Source organism: Saccoglossus kowalevskii, chromosome 15, assembly GCF_978046115.1.
Source record: "Saccoglossus kowalevskii chromosome 15, keSacKowa6.1, whole genome shotgun sequence".
Classification (NCBI taxonomy): Eukaryota; Metazoa; Hemichordata; class Enteropneusta; family Harrimaniidae; genus Saccoglossus; species Saccoglossus kowalevskii.
This window is the reverse complement of record NC_140655.1, coordinates 3477671-3499633: the sequence shown is the minus strand read 5'-3', so window position 1 is coordinate 3499633 and position 21963 is coordinate 3477671. Positions and strand designations below refer to the sequence as shown.

The following is a 21963-nucleotide window of genomic DNA, read 5'->3' as shown; positions in this document are numbered from 1 at the left end:
GAATGTATCAGTAAGTCATTGATATACACTAGTGCTGCCATCTGAATGATGGCACAGAATGTATCAGTAAGTCATTGATATACACTAGTGCTGCCATCTGAATGATGGCAAAGAATGTATCAGTAAGTCATTGATATACACTAGTGCTGCCATCTGATTGATGGCACAGAATGTATCAGTAAGTCATTGATATACACTAGTGCTGCCATCTGAATGATGGCAAAGAATGTATCAGTCAGTCACTGATATACACTAGTGCTGCCATCTGAATGATGGCACAGAATGTATCAGTAAGTCACTGATATACACTAGTGCTGCTATCTGAATGAATGCACAGAATGTATCAGTGAGTCACTGATATACACTAGTGCGCCATCTGAATGATGGCACAGAATGTATCAGTCAGTCACTGATATACACTAGTGCTGCCATCTGAATGATGGCACAGAATGTATCAGTAAGTCACTGATATACACTAGTGCTGCCATCTGAATGAATGCACAGAATGTATCAGTGAGTCACTGATATACACTAGTGCTGCCATCTGAATGATGGCACAGAATGTATCAGTAAGTCACTGATCTGAATGATGGCACAGAATGTATCAGTAAGTCACTGATCTGAATAATGACACAGAATGTACCAGAGAGTCATTGATATACACGAGTGCTGCCATCTGAATGATGGCACAGAATGCATCAGTAAGACACTGATCTGAATGATGGCAAAGAATGTATCAGTAAGTCACTGATATACACGAGTGCTGCCATCTGAATGATGGCATATACACTAGTGCTGCCATCTGAATAATAGCACAGAATGTGTCAGTAAGTCACTGATCTGAATGATGGCACATAATGTATCAGTAAGTCACTGATACTGTAAAGGGGGTAATTATTCACTGGGTTTTAATTTAGCTTATTTCGCTGAATGGAAAAATGCGCTAAATTAAAACACAGTGAATATGTAAAATTTAGCATAGAACACATTATCTAAATGACGAAACCGTGAATTTAAAACCCACTGAATATGCCTGAAATGGTAAATCAGTGAAATTTAAACCCAGGGAAAATTAGTCATTCATTTTATTGATATACACTAGTGCTGCCATCTGAATGATGGCACAGAATGTATCAGTAAGTCACTGATATACACTAGTGCTGCCATCGGAATGATGGTACAGAATGTATCAGTAAGTCACTGATCTGAATGATGGCACAGAATGTATCAGTAAGTCACTGATCTGAATAATGACACAGAATGTACCAGAGAGTCATTGATATACACTAGTGCTGCCATCTGAATGATGGCACGGAATGTATCAGAGAGCCATTAATATACACTAGTGCTGCCATCTGAATGATGGCACAGAATGTATCAGTGAGTCACTGATATACACTAGTGCTGCCATCTGAATGATGGCACATAATGTATCAGTAAGTCACTGATATACACTAGTGCTGCCATCTGAATGATGGCACAGAATGTATCAGTAAGTCATTGATATACACTAGTGCTGCCATCTGAATGATGGCACAGAATGTATCAGTGAGTCACTGATATACACTAGTGCTGCCATCTGAATGATGGCACAGAATGTATCAGTGAGTCATTGATATACACTAGTGCTGCCATCTGAATGATGGCACAGAATGTATCAGTGAGTCACTGATATACACTAGTGCTGCCATCTGAATGATGGTACAGAATGTATCAGTAAGTCATTGATATACACTAGTGCTGCCATCTGAATGATGGCACGGAATGTATCAGAGAGTCATTAATATACACTAGTGCTGCCATCTGAATGATGGCACAGAATGTATCAGTGAGTCACTGATATACACTAGTGCTGCCATCTGAATGATGGCACAGAATGTATCAGTAAGTCACTGATATACACTAGTGCTGTCATCTGAATGATGGCACAGAATGTATCAGTAAGTCATTGATATACACTAGTGCTGCCATCTGAATGATGGCACAGAATGTATCAGTGAGTCACTGATATACACTAGTGCTGCCATCTGAATGATGGCACAGAATGTATCAGTAAGTCATTGATATACACTAGTGCTGCCATCTGAATGATGGCACAGAATGTATCAGTGACTCACTGATATACACTAGTGCTGCCATCTGAATGATGGCACAGAATGTATCAGTAAGTCATTGATATACACTAGTGCTGCCATCTGAATGAATGCACAGAATGTATCAGTAAGTCACTGATATACACTAGTGCTGCCATCTGAATGATAGCACAGAATGTATCAGTAAGTCACTGATATACACTAGTGCTGCCATCTGAATGATGGCACAGAATGTATCAGTAAGTCATTGATATACACTAGTGCTGCCATCTGAATGATGGCACAGAATGTATCAGTGAGTCACTGTTATACACTAGTGCTGCCATCTGAATGATGGCACAGAATGTATCAGTAAGTCATTGATATACACTAGTGCTGCCATCTGAATGATAGCACAGAATGTGTCAGTAAGTCACTGATCTAAATGATGGCACATAATGTATCAGTACGTCACTGATATACACTAGTTCTGCTATCTGAATGATGGCACAGAATGTATCAGTCAGTCACAGATATACACTAGTGCTGCCATCTGAATGATGGCACAAAATGTGTCAGTCAGTCACTGATATACACTAGTGCTGCCATCTGAATGATGGCACAGAATGTGTCAGTAAGTCACTGATATACACTAGTGCTGCCATCTGAATAATGGCACAGAATGTATCAATCAGTCACAGATATACACTAGTGCTGCCATCTGAATGAGTGCACATAATGTATTAGTAAGTCACTGATATACACTAGTGCTGCCATCTGAATAATGGCACAAAATGTGTCAGTCAGTCAGTCACTGATATACACTAGTGCTGCTATCTGAATGATGGCACAAAATGTGTCAGTCAGTCAGTCACTGATATACACTAGTGCTGCCATCTGAATGATGGCACAGAATGTGTCAGTAAGTCACTGATATACAGTAGTGCTGCCTTCTAAATAATGGCACAGAATGTATCAGTAAGACACTGATATACACTAGTGCTGCCATCTTAATGATGGCACAGAATGTATCAGTCAGTCACTGATATACACTAGTGCTGCCATCTGAATGATGGCACAGAATGTATCAGAGAATCATTGATATACTCTAGTGATGCCATCTGAATAATGACACAGAATGTATCAGAGAGTCATTGATATACACTAGTGCTGCCATCTGAATGATGGCACAGAATGTGTCAGTAAGTCACTGATATACACTAGTGCTGCCATCTGAATGATGGCACAGAATGTATTAATAAGTCACTAATATACACTAATGCTGCCATCTGAATGATGGCACAGAATGTATCAGTCAGTCACTGATATACACACAAGTGCTGCCATCTGAATGATAGCACAGAATGTGTCAGTAAGTCACTGATCTGAATGATGGCACATAATGTGTCAGTCAGTCACTGATATACACTAGTGCTGCCATCTTAATGATGGCACATAATGTATCAGTAAATTACTAGGGTCTGGTGGTGTGTCAAATAAAATCAGTGTCGTCAAATTACTACACATGCAATTCATTCTACATATTGTTTGGATTAAGTCTGAAAACTGGGCTTATGGATTGATTGTGCGTTCATCTGTCGGTATCGAGAAGTACTCAACACATGCTAGGGGATCACACTGATCAATTTCAGATTTCACACTTACATCACATCTGACATGTGCACATTCATTTACTCATCATATACATGTATGACATATGCACATTCATTTACTCATCATATCTGACATGTGCACATTCATTTACTCATCATATGTGACATATGCACACTTATTTACTCATCACATCTGACGTGTGCACATTCATTTACTCATCCTTTGTGACATGTGCACATTCATTTACTCATGTGACATATGCACATTCATTTACTCATCACATCTGACATGTGCACATTCATTTACTCATCCTTTGTGACATGTACACATTCATTTACTCATATGTGACATATGCACATTCATTTACTCATCACATCTGACATGTGCACGTTCATTTACTCATCATATACATGTATGACATATGCACATTCATTTACTCATCACATCTGACATGTGCACATTCATTTACTCATATGTGACATATGCACATTCATTTACTCATCACATCTGACATGTGCACATTCATTTACTCATCCTTTGTGACATGTGCACATTCATTTACTCATGTGACATGTACATTCATTTACTCATCACATCTGACATGTGCACATTCATTTACTCATCCTTTGTGACATGTACACATTCATTTACTCATATGTGACATATGCACATTCATTTACTCATCACATCTGACATGTGCACATTCATTTACTCATCACATCTGACATATGCACATTAATTTACTCATCACATCTGACATGTGCACATTGGTTTACTCATCACATCTGACATGTGCACATTCATTTACACATATCTGACATGTGCACATTCATTTACGCATCACATATATTCAACATTCCAGAACTGCAGATCTCTGTTGTGCATGAATAAATGGGTTGTGTTAAAACTTGACACAATAAGTTTTAAAAAATGCAGTTCTGGATCCATACATACAAAGCATTTCAGAAAACTATGAATGTCTTTTATACAAAAAATTAATAATAATTGTTTTATAAATTTTAAATGGAGATTGAAACAACTTGGACTATCAAATTTTTTTTAAGACAAATACCAAATATCACCAATGGTCAGCTTCCACAAGGGTCAAGGTCAAATTTAATTTGTAAACTTGAAACACTTTCTTTAATTTTTTTTTAATTTTCCTTAAGCACTTAAATTTTAGATCTACACACTGTATGTTTGCCTAAATACCAAAGCCAATTATAACTTCTGTTGACTTGATTTGAGTAAATTTACTTACAAAAACATTAATGACATTCTGAGATACTTTGTAATATTTTTCACTTTTTTGAATAAAATAAAGTTTGATGAAAAACAAAACATTCAAGGTGTATGAGACTATTATTATTCAATATGAATTGTGTATTTTTGTTACTCACCAAATTTATACAGTATATTTAAATAAATCATTCCCATGACAACAAAAATATTCATAAATACAGTCAATATATACATGTACTAACAAGATAATATGGATATTGCAAATGTTTTTTGTTCTCCAATTCTTCTCTATGGTATACCAGAGGTACATTACTTGGGGTTTGTAACTACGGTGACATGATACCAAGATCCCGTCACAATCTCGCTCTCGTATAAACGTTCCAACTCAGAAAAAATGCGAATGCGCATGCCCGAGGTAACTAGGATACTGGGATGTCCAGGTGGATCAAAATAGCTGCCCACGATATGACGGATTACGAGAACTATATTTTCTGTACATTTTCGTTGTATTACATTTTTCACTATGATAGTGACAAGAAAAGTTTATTTTTTTCATTACAAACCTTGAACATTGATATGCGTCATGTCAGAAGGTCGTAGCCTCAGTCTCGCTATCTACGAGAAGAGACTTGAATGGGATCTTGACATGATATCACCATACAGTACTATGCGAGTTGCAAACCCCAAGTAATGTACCTCTGGTTATACTACAATTAAGTCACCTCTTAGCCAAACAAAACTTAGGTAAAACATGACATGCAGATTCAACATATACTGCATTTACTCCATTAGAAGAGCAAACTTAAAGGTCGGTGGTCGTCGCGCTGTGCATGTGCAACATTTGTGTTGATAAACATTGAATTTCCCACAATCCAATGCGCTCTCCTGGAAATCACAAGTATGAGGTTTGACCTGGGCGCGACTTGCCATAATTACCGCCGGTGACTTCTTCAATACCTTCCAATCACCTGAAAGTTACCTAATTAAAGCTTAGAAACGTGTCAGTTCGTACTCTGTGCAACAGTATATTAGTCCCATCTTTCTCGCGCATGCGTGGCACAACGACGACCACCCTTTAAAGGTTAACATGTACATTTTGAAAACTTAAAATCTAACCAAAAAGTACATTTTCAGCTTGTATGAATCTTTATTCATCTTTCCTGCATGTCATTTGAACAATTCTGACCAATAGCGTGGCAAAGTGTGCATCTCAAAACTCGAACAAGCAATGCGTCACTGCTGCCAGCTGACATATTTATTACATTAACATGTTCACTTAGTTCAAATGCAAGACATAATGCCCAAAGTGTCACTTGTTATTTGTAAACTTAAAAGCACTGTGCAAAGCATATTTAGAACAGAAAAAGAAATGTAGATCAGTGCACAGTGGACGAGCAGCGATAACGAAAATATATCAGACTGTGGAAAAGTGAGTTGTAGACACACTTCTAAATACAGTAAAGTACTGTATTTTCAATTGAAATTTGTTTTCGCTATTTTCACTAGTGGACTGAATCAGTGAAAATAAAATGCCTTTACATCTAAAATAAAGTATTTTACAGTAGTGTGTGTATTCAATCACTTGATAACATGATTCATTTCAAAGTCTATGTGACCGAAACAATATTTAAAAGATTGCAAAAAATATTATCACCACAGTATCTAAAATATTACCCAAAGTTCAAATAACATCACAAAATAGTAAAATATGAGATACAATGGGTGAATCCTTAACATGTCTCAAAACCATCTATTGTATCACAAAGTGAAGGTATGGATAGTTATAAAAGTGCTCTCACTTTATAGACACTGCTCAACACATATAGTAGTAATAGTTCCATGTTCAATGTTGTCTCACACTATGGATACTTTAAAAAAACCGAGCTGTTCTATTGATTACAAAATGAAACCCTTAGATGGTTATACACAAAATAACAGGAAGCTTTTGCGGTATAAAGGTAAATATAATTTTAACACGGAAGCACTGGTGGCTAATTTGCATAACTATGTGCAAACATAGTTCTTGAATATTTAAATCTTTTGATTACACTGCTCACAAATGCATGAATAAACATAATTTTGGCAAGAATATCATATTTCATTTTAATATATACCCGAATATTCTGTGGTCAAGAATACATGTACTAAAGAAATTCAGCAGCAATTAGACTATTTAAGGGAGAGTGGTTTCAAAGTTAGGAATGTTGTATGAATTTCGTTTACATTTATGAACAATTTCGACAGCCACAAAGTCACAATGAAGAAATCAAAATCAAAGTCAAAATAGTATGGCATAGTATAACCCCAAAAAAATTTTTTTGAACTTCTGTAATCATAAATTATTCCCACCCTCTCTCTCTTATTGAAATGACATACTGGCAATCTCAATATATTATTATTATATATCTTTTCCTGACTAAAATGCCAGTGAAAACATTTTTGGAGATTTCTGCTTGAGCAGGGATGTGATTTCTATCATGAACTGTTTCTACGGATACAATGTAAAAAAGAGAAAGTGTTTGTATGAGATGTAAACATGAATACACCTGAATGAGTTTTCACAAATGACAATGTTCTATTGTTTTCACTATACTGCATAATATCAATAAAGCATACATTAATATTTATTATTAATTTACTATGCAGTAAATACACATGAAATTCAAGACACAGATAACAAGGAAGCCAAATTACTGAGCTTCAAAGACTGTTTTTTTGATTCACAATACAATTACATTCTCTGTAGGATATAAAGGTATGAATGAAGAAATGAGGTATTTACAAAAACAAAACAAAAATGGCAAAATGTTCTGTCATGGGTTGCCACTCTGTATGACCATAAAAATAAATACATTCTCGGTGATAAATATTACAATAATAATGACTCTCAATTTTCATTTTATTGACAATGGTTTTTTATCATCATTGTGTATTACAGTGAATTTCATGAAGGCATGAATATTTTTTAATCTATGAAATATTTATAAAATAGTAACCCTAGAAGACCTGCTTTCAACAGATGTACAAGATATTTTGGTTATGCCCATTACCCATGATTCTTTGCATCTTTTCAGGTTTCCTTTGATCATTGATTAGTTTTACTATAATGCCTTGTGATCGGTCAAATTGTTTTTCAATCATCATTTGAAATTTATAAAACATTTATAAATATTTTAAGATAAAAAATATTCATGCTTTCATTCACTGGTATACCTAATAATGATAAACATTTCACAACTCAATTTCATCTCAGACATGCATTGGTGTTCGATTCAGTCAAATTTCACTGAACTCACTGATTTCAATAACGCTTATGAATGATAAATACTAAAAATAATTTTCCACATCAAATGTACATGGTAGTTAAATAATATATTCAGTCAAATATAGTTTTTCACCTGAAGGAGAAATTCTTGGAAATCAAATCTGCTGACAATACTGGAGTTGAATTAGTAGGGCATGTGTCAATGTAATAAAATGTCAAAAAATGTCAAAAACATTATAACTTTGAGTATGCAATAAATGCATTTTGGTTTACATGTACATGTGTGCTTCAATTAAAGGCATGCTTCCAATAGAGAAAATACTGTACATATTTATTCCTGCCATTTAAATATCAAGTCATACTGGGTTAGGGTTTTATATGCTTCATAGATATGCATGATTCAGTATGGTTTTTTAATGACGCAACCAATGCAGTACGTAGTAGTTTTATAGCATATTAGATCACATAAGAATCTATGCAATGTTCCACTCACTATATGCATCTACTTTAATTCCTACTGTAATATATGATTTGATTGGTTGATGAAATAAATAAATATAAATGCTGTGGAATGCCTTATTACTGTAATAGAAGCTGGAGTTTTTATTCAAATGGTAGAATGTAACAGAATGGATGCGACTTCATTTAAAAGATCTACACACAGGAGAAATGGTGAATGTCTGGCTCTCAATTGTTCTCAAAAGTGGGTGCAGCTTCTATTAGGAATGCAATTTTTACGGTAATCCCAAGACACAGTATTATATTTCTCAAGGCATCCATCTATGTGAATAAATCTGAATAGATAATGAGATTTTACGAGCACTGTAGTTAGGCATTAGTGGATTCACATACAGTGAGTAGGACATCACAGATTCTATACTACTGTGGAATACTTTATTTTCGCTGGAATTAATTTTTGTTTAAAAGGCTTTTTGGGCATTTTGTATGGAATTTATTTTCACTGATTTTTGATGAGTTTAATGTGAAATATAGGAAAAAAAGTATATTCGCTGGATTTTATTTTCACGGAATCATCCCTTCAGCGAAAATAGCGAAAATAAATTCCAAGCGAAAATAAAGTATTCTACAGTATATATCAGGCAACTATAAATACAATTAAACGTTTAAAGCCAAGGGATTGCACCAAAGAATCATGGGATACTATTGTTTATGTTGTTTACAAAGTTAATTTTAATCCAGAAGGTAAATTTGTTGTGAGATTAGGCTTAACTGGAAGTGCCCCTTTAACAACTTTTTTTTTTTTGCGACCTCCTGTTTTTTAATTTCTTTAATAGCTTTGAGTGCTAAAGTCACATTTTCCAAAATATATATTAAACAGCTTTTAGAATATTTTCAGAATATTTTTGGAAATAGATTGCGATTCAGAAATCTTGTATTCAACTTTTGTATACTTTTACAAAATGAAACCAACATATGATAATTTTTGCCATATTTCTTTGAAAATTTTGATGTAGTCAAGATGTCCATTTGGCCCAAAATTAAACAAAAAAATTATAGAGAAATAAATAATGATAGACAAAATGTTGACAAGAAACAATAATGGCGTCCAAAGAGTTGATATTGGATTTTGAAAAAAAAGTTATACCATTCACCATATATTTCCCAACATTTGCAAAACTTGCATTAAATCTCATTAGCTGTGTAAGAGTAAAATACAATAGGTATAATTTTCAAGTCAGACAACATATAGTATGGCACCATCCTAGTAACCAGTATGATAACATAGGAAGGAATAATATGATCCATATAATCTATATGCAAAAACAGGAAATGACATCATTTGAACCAGCATGCCACACAGGAAGTGACTTCAGAATTGTCATTAAGTTATTCCACATTCTCTACTCCAATGCATGTTTGTCTAATTATTTTCACTAGACTTCTCTGTAGAGAAAAAAAATATAAATATATAGAAAAATTGTTATGGTAACATAATAACTCAAATGGCAGCTACACACATTGTATGATTGCATTCAGTGTTGTAGTGGGTTTTTTTGCAGAAAGGTGCTACTATTCAGTTTTGATTTTAATGAAAATTGATTCCAAATAAAAACAGTTGGGTTTATATACACAAAATTGTTGATTCCAATTTATCAAAATCACCTTTTTATTTATCCATATGTTTCAAATTTTACTCTTAGCCCTGCAACCTATTGACATTACAAGCCCCAAATCCTGGAGTTTTATATTTTAAATTCTAGATCTAATCAAGAAATTTGTAAATTAGAATTATCTCTGCAACCAAAAAAATTATCCATCAACATAATTTTAAGGAAATTATTTGATCCATGCATGTTACCCAGCCCTCCCAAAAGAAAATAAGTTTTGTTAATGAACAATCAAAACAATTAAAATGTCTAATTACAAAATAACATTATGACAAAAAACTACTTACGAAGCTGTTGTTGTTGCAGTGAGAATAAGATTTTTACGCAGCCGTACAATATCAGCGTGCGTTAATTTTCTCCGATGACCTGACTCTGCTTCTTCAACTCGAATAGATTTGATTCCATCTTTCATGTCTTCTTCTTCAAACACAAAATTCCAAGGAGTTGTACAATTCTTAGAGTTTGGCAGTGTTTTATTTTTGTAAATCTCCTTGCAAGGAGAACTCTTTGAGATGTCTCTTACACTTTTACTTTTACTAGTCACAGTGTTTTCAACTTTTTCCAGGATGGAAGTCTCGGAGACACATTCGCGTACAGTTATTGAAGGAGATACAAACTCCTTTTTTTCAGATTCTGCATTTACAGATTCCATACTCTTTGTTCGGCTCACATAGTAGTCAGTTTCAGGATCTACAGTAGAGATGTCAATCATTGACGTTGCTTTGTGTTCAATAATCCTGGGAACAGGTATAATTGTTGTATCAGAATTCTGTCTTGTATGACATTCTCTTTGAACCTCTTCCATGGATGAACTTGGACCCCAAGACATTCTTTTCTTGACCTTTGACTTACAATTCTTCATTCCTACAACATTCTGAGTTGATTTATCAGAAACTGATCGTCCTAATTTATTCGAAATGTTCAACATATTGGGCAGAACATTGCGTCCTCGTACAGATTCACGAGGACTGCTTTCCTCACTGGAGGAAACACACATATCCGTTGATAGGGGCAGTGCTGTCGCTTTCATAGGAGTTCGTGATTTGTTTCTTTGAAGTGTCTCATTTGATGATTTTTTGGGTGTCAGAGAATATGCAGCGGCTTCATGACCTTGACTTTCAGCGGCTTCATGACCTTGACTTTCTTCTATCAAATTAACAGGAGATATTGATGATACTGAGAATGAATCTGAACATGCAGATGAAGCGCTACTTCTTCTTTGAGATGTTGGTTTATGTTGCGGTGTTGTTTTATTTATTTTATCTTCATCATTCTCATCTTTAATAAAATTACATCTGTGTCGAATTTCCCTGTATAATTGCTGGTGAGAAAAAATGATACTCAGTGTTAACATGTTGGGTTAAATTTATGTATAGTCTAGACAGGAGTTGGGGAATTACAAAAATTTGACATGTGTCAGGTTTTTTTTTAATTAACCTGTTTTATTTTCCATTATAAAATACATATACAGCACAAGTGAAAATAAAAAAGACTGTACCTAGGATGATAATACAATAGTGTACTCTTATTAAACAAACTCTGCACTGTTTTTAGAATTATTACATTTAAATATTACAAAATCAATGGCTTAGAATGATTTGCAATTAAACTTGTGGAAAAAAAATATGCAATATACACTACTAGAGTTACTGTACCATTTCCATTAATTACTCAATAAGCTCTGCCAATTTACACCATTTTTTATTAAAAATTACCTTACTATTTCTGGCCAAATATTTTTCTATTTCCAAACAAAATTTAAGATACCCACAAAAACCAGATAAGAGAGGCAATTTACTTTTTTGCTTACATTACAGTAGCATGTACATAACAAGATCTAGCATTTGCATTGTTTTCCAAAATTCCCAATATTGTCAATAAACTAACAAGACTTGACATATGCCAAGATATAATTAGAGACATAGGCATGATATGTGTCAGGATAAATTGCAAAGATCTGACATGTGTCAGAATAAACCACTATTTTCATATTTATAATACTGCTGCTAGTCTAACAATGCCTACATACCATTCCTATCTTTCATACAGCATTTAGACTTGTAAAATGAAACAAACAAAAATTGATTCTCTCGTGAATTTAGAAAATAATGGCACAGTGATAATGGCACAATTTCTGTGGCAAGACATGATCTGACGAATAAAATGAAGGTGTGTTTCTTTAACAATTATGGTGCAGTATATTATTTACTAAGAGAAATCTGATACAGAGATATTTTTAATCATTAAATTTGATGTCCACTCAGTAAATATTGACAGCAGGTCATTAAATCACAAATGTCAGATATATTCAATGACTATTATTTATTATTTTGCAAATATTTGATAAAATAGTAAATGTACATCATATTCAAATTGTATTATCATGTCTGAAATGAGCATATGTCTGAAAACAAATATCACATTCTCGGCACAATGAATTCCAAAGAAAAGCACAGTAATATGTAAATTATATTGATAATTTAACATTTATTGCTATTGAAATACAGATAGAATGCAACATTTGAAATCTTAAAGATTTAGGCGAGGGTTCTCCGAACCCGCCTATTCACATAGTTCATACCCACCATAGACTCCGGTCAGTCAAAATGACTATTTTGAACTGTAGGCATTAATCAGCAATTCTGCCAGTGACGGAGAGATAGAATCCAGGTCAGGGGAAGCCCCATGACCTCAAGATTCTTTTACCCCTTACGTCACGAACCCACGTGACCGAGGCCACCTGGCAGTGCCACAGGTAGCCGTCCATCACTCTGGTTCCTTTCTCTCCACTTTGCGGACTTAGACCAACGCGACGGAAAGAGTGCGGAGGTCGGGGGGTTGGACCCAGAGTCTATGGTGGGTATGAACTATGTTAATAGGCGAGTTCGGAGAATCCTCGCCTAAATTCACTACGTTCAATTACCCACCATAGACTCCGGTCAGTCAAAATGACTATTTTGAACTGTAGGCAAGGTAAGACACCGATAGGTGGCGGGTTTTTCCGAGTCTTTTCCCAGTCCAGGATGAAAACAAACTCAACACCCTAGTTAAGACTCCCAAAAAAAAATGGGTTGTGTCTTACCTTGCCTGTGCTGGCCCTGAGCAAGAAGCCAAAATGCTGCTACGGTGACAGGGTTCGGTGTGCCCAAGAAAGCTAGACCCTAACCCAATACTGGGGGTAGTAAGCTTTCAAAGTAAAGACCGAAACAGTTCTGCATGAGGGCATAGGCCGTAAAGCGAGACCTGGGAGCTTCCAGGGGAGTGCTGATGGTAAAGAAATTTGTATGCATAAAATGCCGGACTGACTTATTGCCTATGCGCAGGGAGGGACCCTAGCGATCGTTCGGGCTGGGTCAGCAAACCAAGACTGACCTGCTACGACGGGACCCAACCTAGAGAGACTCTTTTCAATGGATTCGGTGTGTCGTAGGTGGTAGTTGATAAAGACGTTCTGCGTTCTACAGAAGCCTGCCCTCCATGTGTGCTGGGGGGGGGGGGCCTGACGCTAGCACTAGCGAGTTAGCAATCGCACAGACCTCATGCGCTTGTACTTGGTGTCTCTGCAAGGACTGTGTCAAGGAAGTTAAAGTATTATAGACCTCTAATACAGTCGCAGTGAACCACCTGGTTATGGAAGATGGGGAGGCCGGCATATCCTGCCTGCCTGGGCCATAACACAAAGATATGTGCCTGGCACCCCGTTCCAAATCCTTAGTACGGTTTGGTGGCAACTCCGTGCTCAAACTGGGTAGAGAAGCAATTCCTCCTGACCCTTCGGGCAGACAAAATTTGACCGCCGGGGGATGACGATCGGGTGAGGATCGTGTCCTGGGATTTGGTTCTAGGCGAGAAACTTGATTCGTGTCTTTAGCACAACTTGATTGTCCATAACGGCGGTACATCATCCGAGAAGGACAATGCCCCCAGCTCTGGCTGACGCCTACCTGAGGCAAGGGTCAGTAGAAAGACTATTTTCCACGTCAAAATCTTGAGTGGTGCTGATCTGAGAGCATCCAAGGGCGGTCTGCCAAGAGCGGACAACACAGCCGACAAGTCCCAGTTGGGCGGTTCCCTTGTATGGGGTCTCAGCGTCTGGAAAGCAGTAGATAGTCTCCTAATAATAGGACAATCGGTTAGTCTTGTTCCCGTACATTTGAATGGTGGTGGGACAAGACCGACCTGTAGCCAACGATCACTGCGTAGGACAAACCCACTTCGTCAAACAGGTGGACGAAGGAGCCTGCTACCTGGCCAATAGAGGGATGGTATTGATCAATCTCCCTTCCGCTACACTAACCAGTGTATGCTCGCAGCCTAGAAATGTAGGCTGCATTGGTGGAATCCCTGTTCGCCCTGGCCAGGACGTTGGCAGCCCACTCAGATAAAGCTTTCGTATGTGCGGGTCTAATGAGAGCCTCTATGCGTGTAAGTGATACCCGCTGGGCTCGTTGGTAGTGCGCAATCTGGTTGGGACGGCAGGTCCGGTAAGTCCGGAAGCACTGCTGGTGTTTCGACTATCGTTTCTGACAAAAGTGGAAACTAGGCCCTGCTTGGCCAATTGGGTGCGACCAATGATAATATGCATGTGTGCACCTGTCAAAGTTTTTGTCGGTGCCTGGTGAACTAGCAGGAAGGGAGAAAAGGCGTACACAACTAAGTGGGCCCAGGCTCCTGGAGTCAGCAGGAGTGCTACGTACGGCGGGAGCTTGGTGTTCCGGGGTGCGGCAAACCGGTCTAACCTTGGACCGTCCACAGCCGAAACAGCCTGGAGGCTACCCACTGGGGTATCAGCCACTCCGTGTTCTGGAGACGGAGTCGCCCTGAAAGGGCGTCGCCAGACTGTTCCTCACCCCTGGAAGGTGGTGTGCGGTTAGCTCCACATATTCCAGGCACCAAAGGAGGATTTTGCTTCGCTAGGACTGACAGCGATGGGGAATGCGCCCTCCCCTCCTTCTTAAAGGAGACCACTGCTACGTTGCCTGTGCGGAGCAGGACTCTGTGGTCTCGAACTATGGGTAGAAAGAGTGGTAGTGCTAAGTACACTGCTCTCAGTTCGAGCCGGTTGATATGGTAGTCCCGAAACAAATGCAGGAGCCATATCCTTGGGCTTGTTTGTCCAATAGATGCGCTCCCCCAACCCTGGGGGGAGGCATCTGTTATCAGAGTCATACTTGCGGTGAGTGGGTCCATGGGGGCCCCTCTGCCCGAGGTTGGCCAGTGACGACTACTAGAGCAGGGCTTCCTTCACTTGGTCCGAGATCGAAACCCGCCTATCTAGTTGCCATAGAAGAGCTCGGCGTTATAACAAGTGTTATACCAGGCGGCTGCGTAGCGCTGCCTGGGGAACAACCCTTTGAACAGAGGTCATCATTTCGATGATCCGCATTAGTTCACGGAGGGACACTGAGGGAACACTGACTAGGCATTCGACTAGGCTGCTTAGCGCTAAGCAACACGCTTGAAATAGCTAAGCCAAGCTTACCTGTGTCAAAACTCCATGCCCAGGGACACCAACTGCGCGTTGGGTCGAGGTGGGACTTGTCGATTTACTCACAAGCCCAACTGGTGAAGTAAATCCTGTGTTAGCCTGACGCGTTTGGCTATTAACCCCTTGCCCTGGTTGCTGGTAACCAGTAGTCTGGGTATGGATTAAGGTGTACCGACATCTGGTGAAGCAGCAGCACTACCTGTTTCATCACTCTGGGGGGGGGGCACCCAAAATTTGAATACTTGGCCCAGCTGGGCGATTCGAAGGAGATGGCAACTCGCTGGGTGCATCGGTATGTGCAGGTAGGCTTCGCTTAAGTCTAGCGGGGCTAGCCAGTCAAAACGGTGGATGGAGAGATGAACCCTGAATGTCTCCATGTGGAACCGATCGAGGAACACATACTGATTCAGTCTGCCTAGGTCCAGAACTGGATGCCTGCCACTTCTAGATTTGGTACTACGAACACATTTGAGTAGAACCCTGGACTTAGTTCCGGCTGATGTACCTTGTGTATGCCGTTCTTCCCAGCAAACTGCTACTTCCTGTCTGATTGAGTCCCCTGGCAGTGCCCAACAGGGGAGACACTGACGGGGGGAAATGGAGATTTCAGCGGTATCCCGTAACAGGATGTCACCACCTGGAAAGGTCCAGGGATCGGTCACCCGCTGTCTCCAAACCGGACTACACCGGCGCAATCTGTACGACAGGAATATGTGGCCATGTGTTTGGAGGTTGCGAGGGGGGGGGTGTGCTCCCCTCCCCATGAGGTGAGTTCCCCAAGGCCTGAAGAAGTTACTAAGTTGTGACCTGGCCACTCACCGAACTTGTGTCACTGTTGTACCGTGACCGCATGACGAACCCTAGCTGGCTGAAAGTGGGGGGGGGTCAACGTGTGCCCCACCCTGAAAGCCCTGCCCCGAGATCCGAGGCTTGGCTGCCAGCACCCCATTGGCATTCAGTGCCCGAGGCTCCAGAGGAGGCCCGGTGCAATTAGCCTGAGCCTCGGCCTCCCCTCCCAAAATAGTGGGAGAGCCGTGACTGGGAACGGTGGTGACTGGGAAGAGACGTGTTTGAATGCAAACATGCTTTCGTGTCTCTTCCTGCTTGCCCACCGAGGGGACACAGTGGAGACAGCTCGCTCCGACTGCGTCTGATCTACCCGCCCTGCCAGGGACGCAATTGCCCCGACAGTCCTTCGACCAAAGCCCTCAACTCGAAGGCAAACCCAGCACTGTGTGAGGAAGGGTCCACAAAAAGACCCGCAACGGGCCCCACAGGAGGGAAGCTTCCAGGGGCACAGCCTCGCTGCAGCCGGTAAAATCGGGTAAAAACACCGCCTGAAAAAACAGACTGTGAGGATGCCCTCCGATCAGCAGGGGAGACCGAGAAAAATATCGGTACCTCCACCGTCGGGCCTCTTACTCGACGTCCCGGTACACAAAGTACCTGTAGTCGAGCATGAGAACTTTCCACTCATGCAAAACATGCAACTCACTTTAACCGATTTGTTTACTGGACGCGCGACCTTGCTGTGACGCGGTCAGTCTTGATTTTGATGGCTCTGAAAGAAAATCTCAGGCCTCAGAACTCCAGTGAAAAAACAGACACCTTCACGCAATAACCCCGAACCCCACACGTAGTATCTCGACAAAGTATCTCGGATGCGGGTTCTATGCTGGTAAATTCTGAATATAACCACTGCACGGTCTACTCGAAACGAGAGGAGACCCGAAAGAAAACGGCAGCGAGCCCTGGTGCTGTCATGACATCTATATATTGCTAAATACATTGTAAATAAAAGACGACATGAATGAGGGAAAAAAACAAAATACAGTTGTAAAAGGTGCCGCCGCGAAACCAACCATTGGTTACGTAGAGGCGCCGGGTTTTAATTTCTTTGTTGTGAAAAATACTACACAAAAATGACAAGGAAAACTTATCCTACCAGCTACAATGTCGGATGCCGGGCAGCGGCAACAACCCAAGCTATAAATCCGGACAGGAAAAAAAAAAGCAGGCGATCCAGCAGAGCTCGCTAGATTTCATCTCCACTCAAGGCGGAGGGAAAATCAGAGTGATGGACGGCTACCTGTGGCGCTGCCAGGTGGCCTCGGTCACGTGGGTTCGTGACGTAAGGGGTAAAAGAATCTTGACCTGGATTCTATCTCTCCGTCACCGACAGAATCGCTGATTAACGCCTAGACTTCAAAATAGTCATTTTGACTGACCGGAGTCTATGGTTGGGTAATTGAACGTAGTGAATTGAGTCAGTTTTGATTAATTGTTTGAATTGTCAAAAAATACACCATGCAATACTATTAGTTATTTCCACTATGATTATCAACCTTTTCACCACCAGTTCCCTCTTTTCATCACAAATTCACAAATTAGTCCAATTCATATTCTACACTTTTTCTTCAGAAGATTGGAACAAAAATAGCCAAATTATTTGAGTAAAAACTGAAAATTGATTCAAATTTTGTCTGTTCATTTTTTTTAGAAATATTGAAGAATAAAGGAAAAAAGTGTAAAAACAATTTGGCGAGAAAGTCTGGTAGTGAAAAGGTTGAATACATGTAGACACAGTCCTCATTGGTTGAATACATGTAGACACAGTCCTCATTGGTTGAATACATGTAGACACAGTCCTCATTGGTTGAATACATGTAGACACAGTCCTCATTGGTTGAATACATGTAGACACAGTCCTCACTGTGCCATTATTACAGCGCAAATATTTCCCACCCAAGCTTCACATTTTTTGTATTTATTAAGTTGTTTTTTTCCAATATTTACCAGTGATCAGCAAGCAACAGAAGAATGTTGTTGTTGGAGTACTGAGATGAGATCATTTACTTTATTGCTCAGAATGCTGTCAAACACTCAATTTTACTTTTTTTATCCATATTTTTATCCATAACACTGAGTGGACATACCTTAGCTTTGTGTACATGTTGTAACCATACTCTGGATTGGCCAACACCAGTCACTTGTAATGTATACACCCACATAGCTAGCTTATGGTCATCTAAATACACTAGTAGAAAACCACCTAAATAATAAACATAGTTAAACTAAGTAAACCTTGCTGCAGTATCTGGAGATATATAAAGTGGAGTAACAATTAAAGATTCCATTCTATTATACTGTACTTGTACAGCTAAGGGCCTAACTCCCACTACTTGTACAGCTAAGGGCCTAACTCCCACTACTTGTACAGCTAAGGGCCTAACTCCCACTACTTGTACAGCTAAGGACCTAACTCCCACTACTTGTACAGCTAAGGACCTAACTCCCACTACTTGTACAGCTAAGGACCTAACTCCCACTACTTGTACAGCTAAGGGCCTAACTCCCACTACTTGTACAGCTAAGGGCCTAACTCCCACTACTTGTACAGCTAAGGACCTAACTCCCACTACTTGTACAGCTAAGGACCTAACTCCCACTACTTGTACAGCTAAGGGCCTAACTCCCACTACTTGTACAGCTAAGGGCCTAACTCCCACTACTTGTACAGCTAAGGGCCTAACTCCCACTACTTGTACAGCTAAGGACCTAACTCCCACTACTTGTACAGCTAAGGGCCTAACTCCCACTACTTGTACAGCTAAGGGCCTAACTCCCACTACTTGTACAGCTAAGGACCTAACTCCCACTACTTGTACAGCTAAGGACCTAACTCCCACTACTTGCACAGCTTAGGGCCTAACTCCCACTACTTGTACAGCTAAGGGCCTAACTCCCACTACTTGTACAGCTAAGGGCCTAACTCCCACTACTTGTACAGCTAAGGACCTAACTCCCACTACTTGTACAGCTAAGGGCCTAACTCCCACTACTTGTACAGCTAAGGGCCTAACTCCCACTACTTGTACAGCTAAGGGCCTAACTCCCACTACTTGTACAGCTAAGGGCCTAACTCCCACTACTTGTACAGCTAAGGGCCTAACTCCCACTACTTGTACAGCTAAGGGCCTAACTCCCACTACTTGTACAGCTAAGGGCCTAACTCCCACTACTTGTACAGCTAAGGGCCTAACTCCCACTACTTGTACAGCTAAGGGCCTAACTCCCACTACTTGTACAGCTAAGGGCCTAACTCCCACTACTTGTACAGCTAAGGATCTAACTCCCACTACTTGTACAGCTAAGGGCCTAACTCCCACTACTTGTACAGCTAAGGGCCTAACTCCCACTACTTGTACAGCTAAGGGCCTAACTCCCACTACTTGTACAGCTAAGGGCCTAACTCCCACTACTTGTACAGCTAAGGGCCTAACTCCCACTACTTGTACAGCTAAGGGCCTAACTCCCACTACTTGTACAGCTAAGGACCTAACTCCCACTACTTGTACAGCTAAGGGCCTAACTCCCACTACTTGTACAGCTAAGGGCCTAACTCCCACTACTTGTACAGCTAAGGGCCTAACTCCCACTACTTGTACAGCTAAGGACCTAACTCCCACTACTTGTACAGCTAAGGACCTAACTCCCACTACTTGTACAGCTAAGGGCCTAACTCCCACTACTTGTACAGCTAAGGGCCTAACTCCCACTACTTGTACAGCTAAGGACCTAACTCCCACTACTTGTACAGCTAAGGGCCTAACTCCCACTACTTGTACAGCTAAGGGCCTAACTCCCACTACTTGTACAGCTAAGGGCCTAACTCCCACTACTTGTACAGCTAAGGGCCTAACTCCCACTACTTGTACAGCTAAGGGCCTAACTCCCACTACTTGTACAGCTAAGGACCTAACTCCCACTACTTGTACAGCTAAGGACCTAACTCCCACTACTTGTACAGCTAAGGGCCTAACTCCCACTACTTGTACAGCTAAGGGCCTAACTCCCACTACTTGTACAGCTAAGGGCCTAACTCCCACTACTTGTACAGCTAAGAGCCTAACTCCCACTACTTGTACAGCTAAGGGCCTAACTCCCACTACTTGTACAGCTAAGGGCCTAACTCCCACTACTTGTACAGCTAAGGACCTAACTCCCACTACTTGTACAGCTAAGGGCCTAACTCCCACTACTTGTACAGCTAAGGGCCTAACTCCCACTACTTGTACAGCTAAGGGCCTAACTCCCACTACTTGTACAGCTAAGGACCTAACTCCCACTACTTGTACAGCTAAGGGCCTAACTCCCACTACTTGTACAGCTAAGGGCCTAACTCCCACTACTTGTACAGCTAAGGGCCTAACTCCCACTACTTGTACAGCTAAGGGCCTAACTCCCACTACTTGTACAGCTAAGGACCTAACTCCCACTACTTGTACAGCTAAGGACCTAACTTCCACTACTTGTACAGCTAAGGGCCTAACTCCCACTACTTGTACAGCTAAGGGCCTAACTCCCACTACTTGTACAGCTAAGGGCCTAACTCCCACTACTTGTACAGCTAAGGGCCTAACTCCCACTACTTGTACAGCTAAGGGCCTAACTCCCACTACTTGTACAGCTAAGGACCTAACTCCCACTACTTGTACAGCTAAGGGCCTAACTCCCACTACTTGTACAGCTAAGGGCCTAACTCCCACTACTTGTACAGCTAAAGGCCTAACTCCCACTACTTTGCCCACTCCTTCTAAAACATTCTTTCTAGTCATATAAAACTTGGTCTATAGACATTTTCTGACTTTTCTAATAGAAAATATTCAACAATGGATATAATGATTTTTTCAAAGACCCTAATAATTTTCATAAATTTTGAAGATATGAAAATAGAATTATAGTAAAATGTGCATAATTTCGTCATCATTTCTGTAAAATCAATGATGACAACACATTCACATTATTATTTTCTTTAAATGTGGCACAAGAAGAATTGAAATTCTTATTTATATAATTTTTTGAGGGGGGTGCTTGACTATGAGTGTTGGAGTTCAGTAACCTAGACGTTAAGACAGACAAGTATTGTACGATTCAGGGCTTGAATGAACATGCATTAAATTCTGACAGATTGAACAATGGAATTTGTCAATTTCAACTGAAAAACAATAGTAAGGAATAATGATTGAGCCAGCAACAAAAAAAGTTATTTTTAATTATTTTTCATCGTAATATAATTATTTAGTGTGTGTGTGTGTGTGTGTGTGTGTGTGTGTGTGTGTGTGTGTGTGTGTTGGTGTAGACGTAGAAGTG

At 40.0% G+C, this 21963-nt stretch overlaps 1 protein-coding gene across 1 annotated transcript in view; it reads right to left on the bottom strand.

Moving 5' to 3' along the window:
- Positions 1-10035: 10035 nt before the first annotated feature.
- Positions 10036-21963, bottom strand: part of LOC100375315 (pleckstrin homology domain-containing family G member 5-like) — a 62571-nt gene continuing 50643 nt past the window's right edge. Inside the window, exons 19-21 of the mRNA XM_002733401.4 lie at positions 18747-18862; positions 10610-11643; positions 10036-10098 (exon numbers count right to left, since the gene is read on the bottom strand). Of these exons, the coding sequence (XP_002733447.2) occupies positions 10089-10098; positions 10610-11643; positions 18747-18862 (1160 nt within the window). The 3' untranslated portion in view covers positions 10036-10088. The remainder of the gene's footprint in view (positions 10099-10609; positions 11644-18746; positions 18863-21963) is intronic.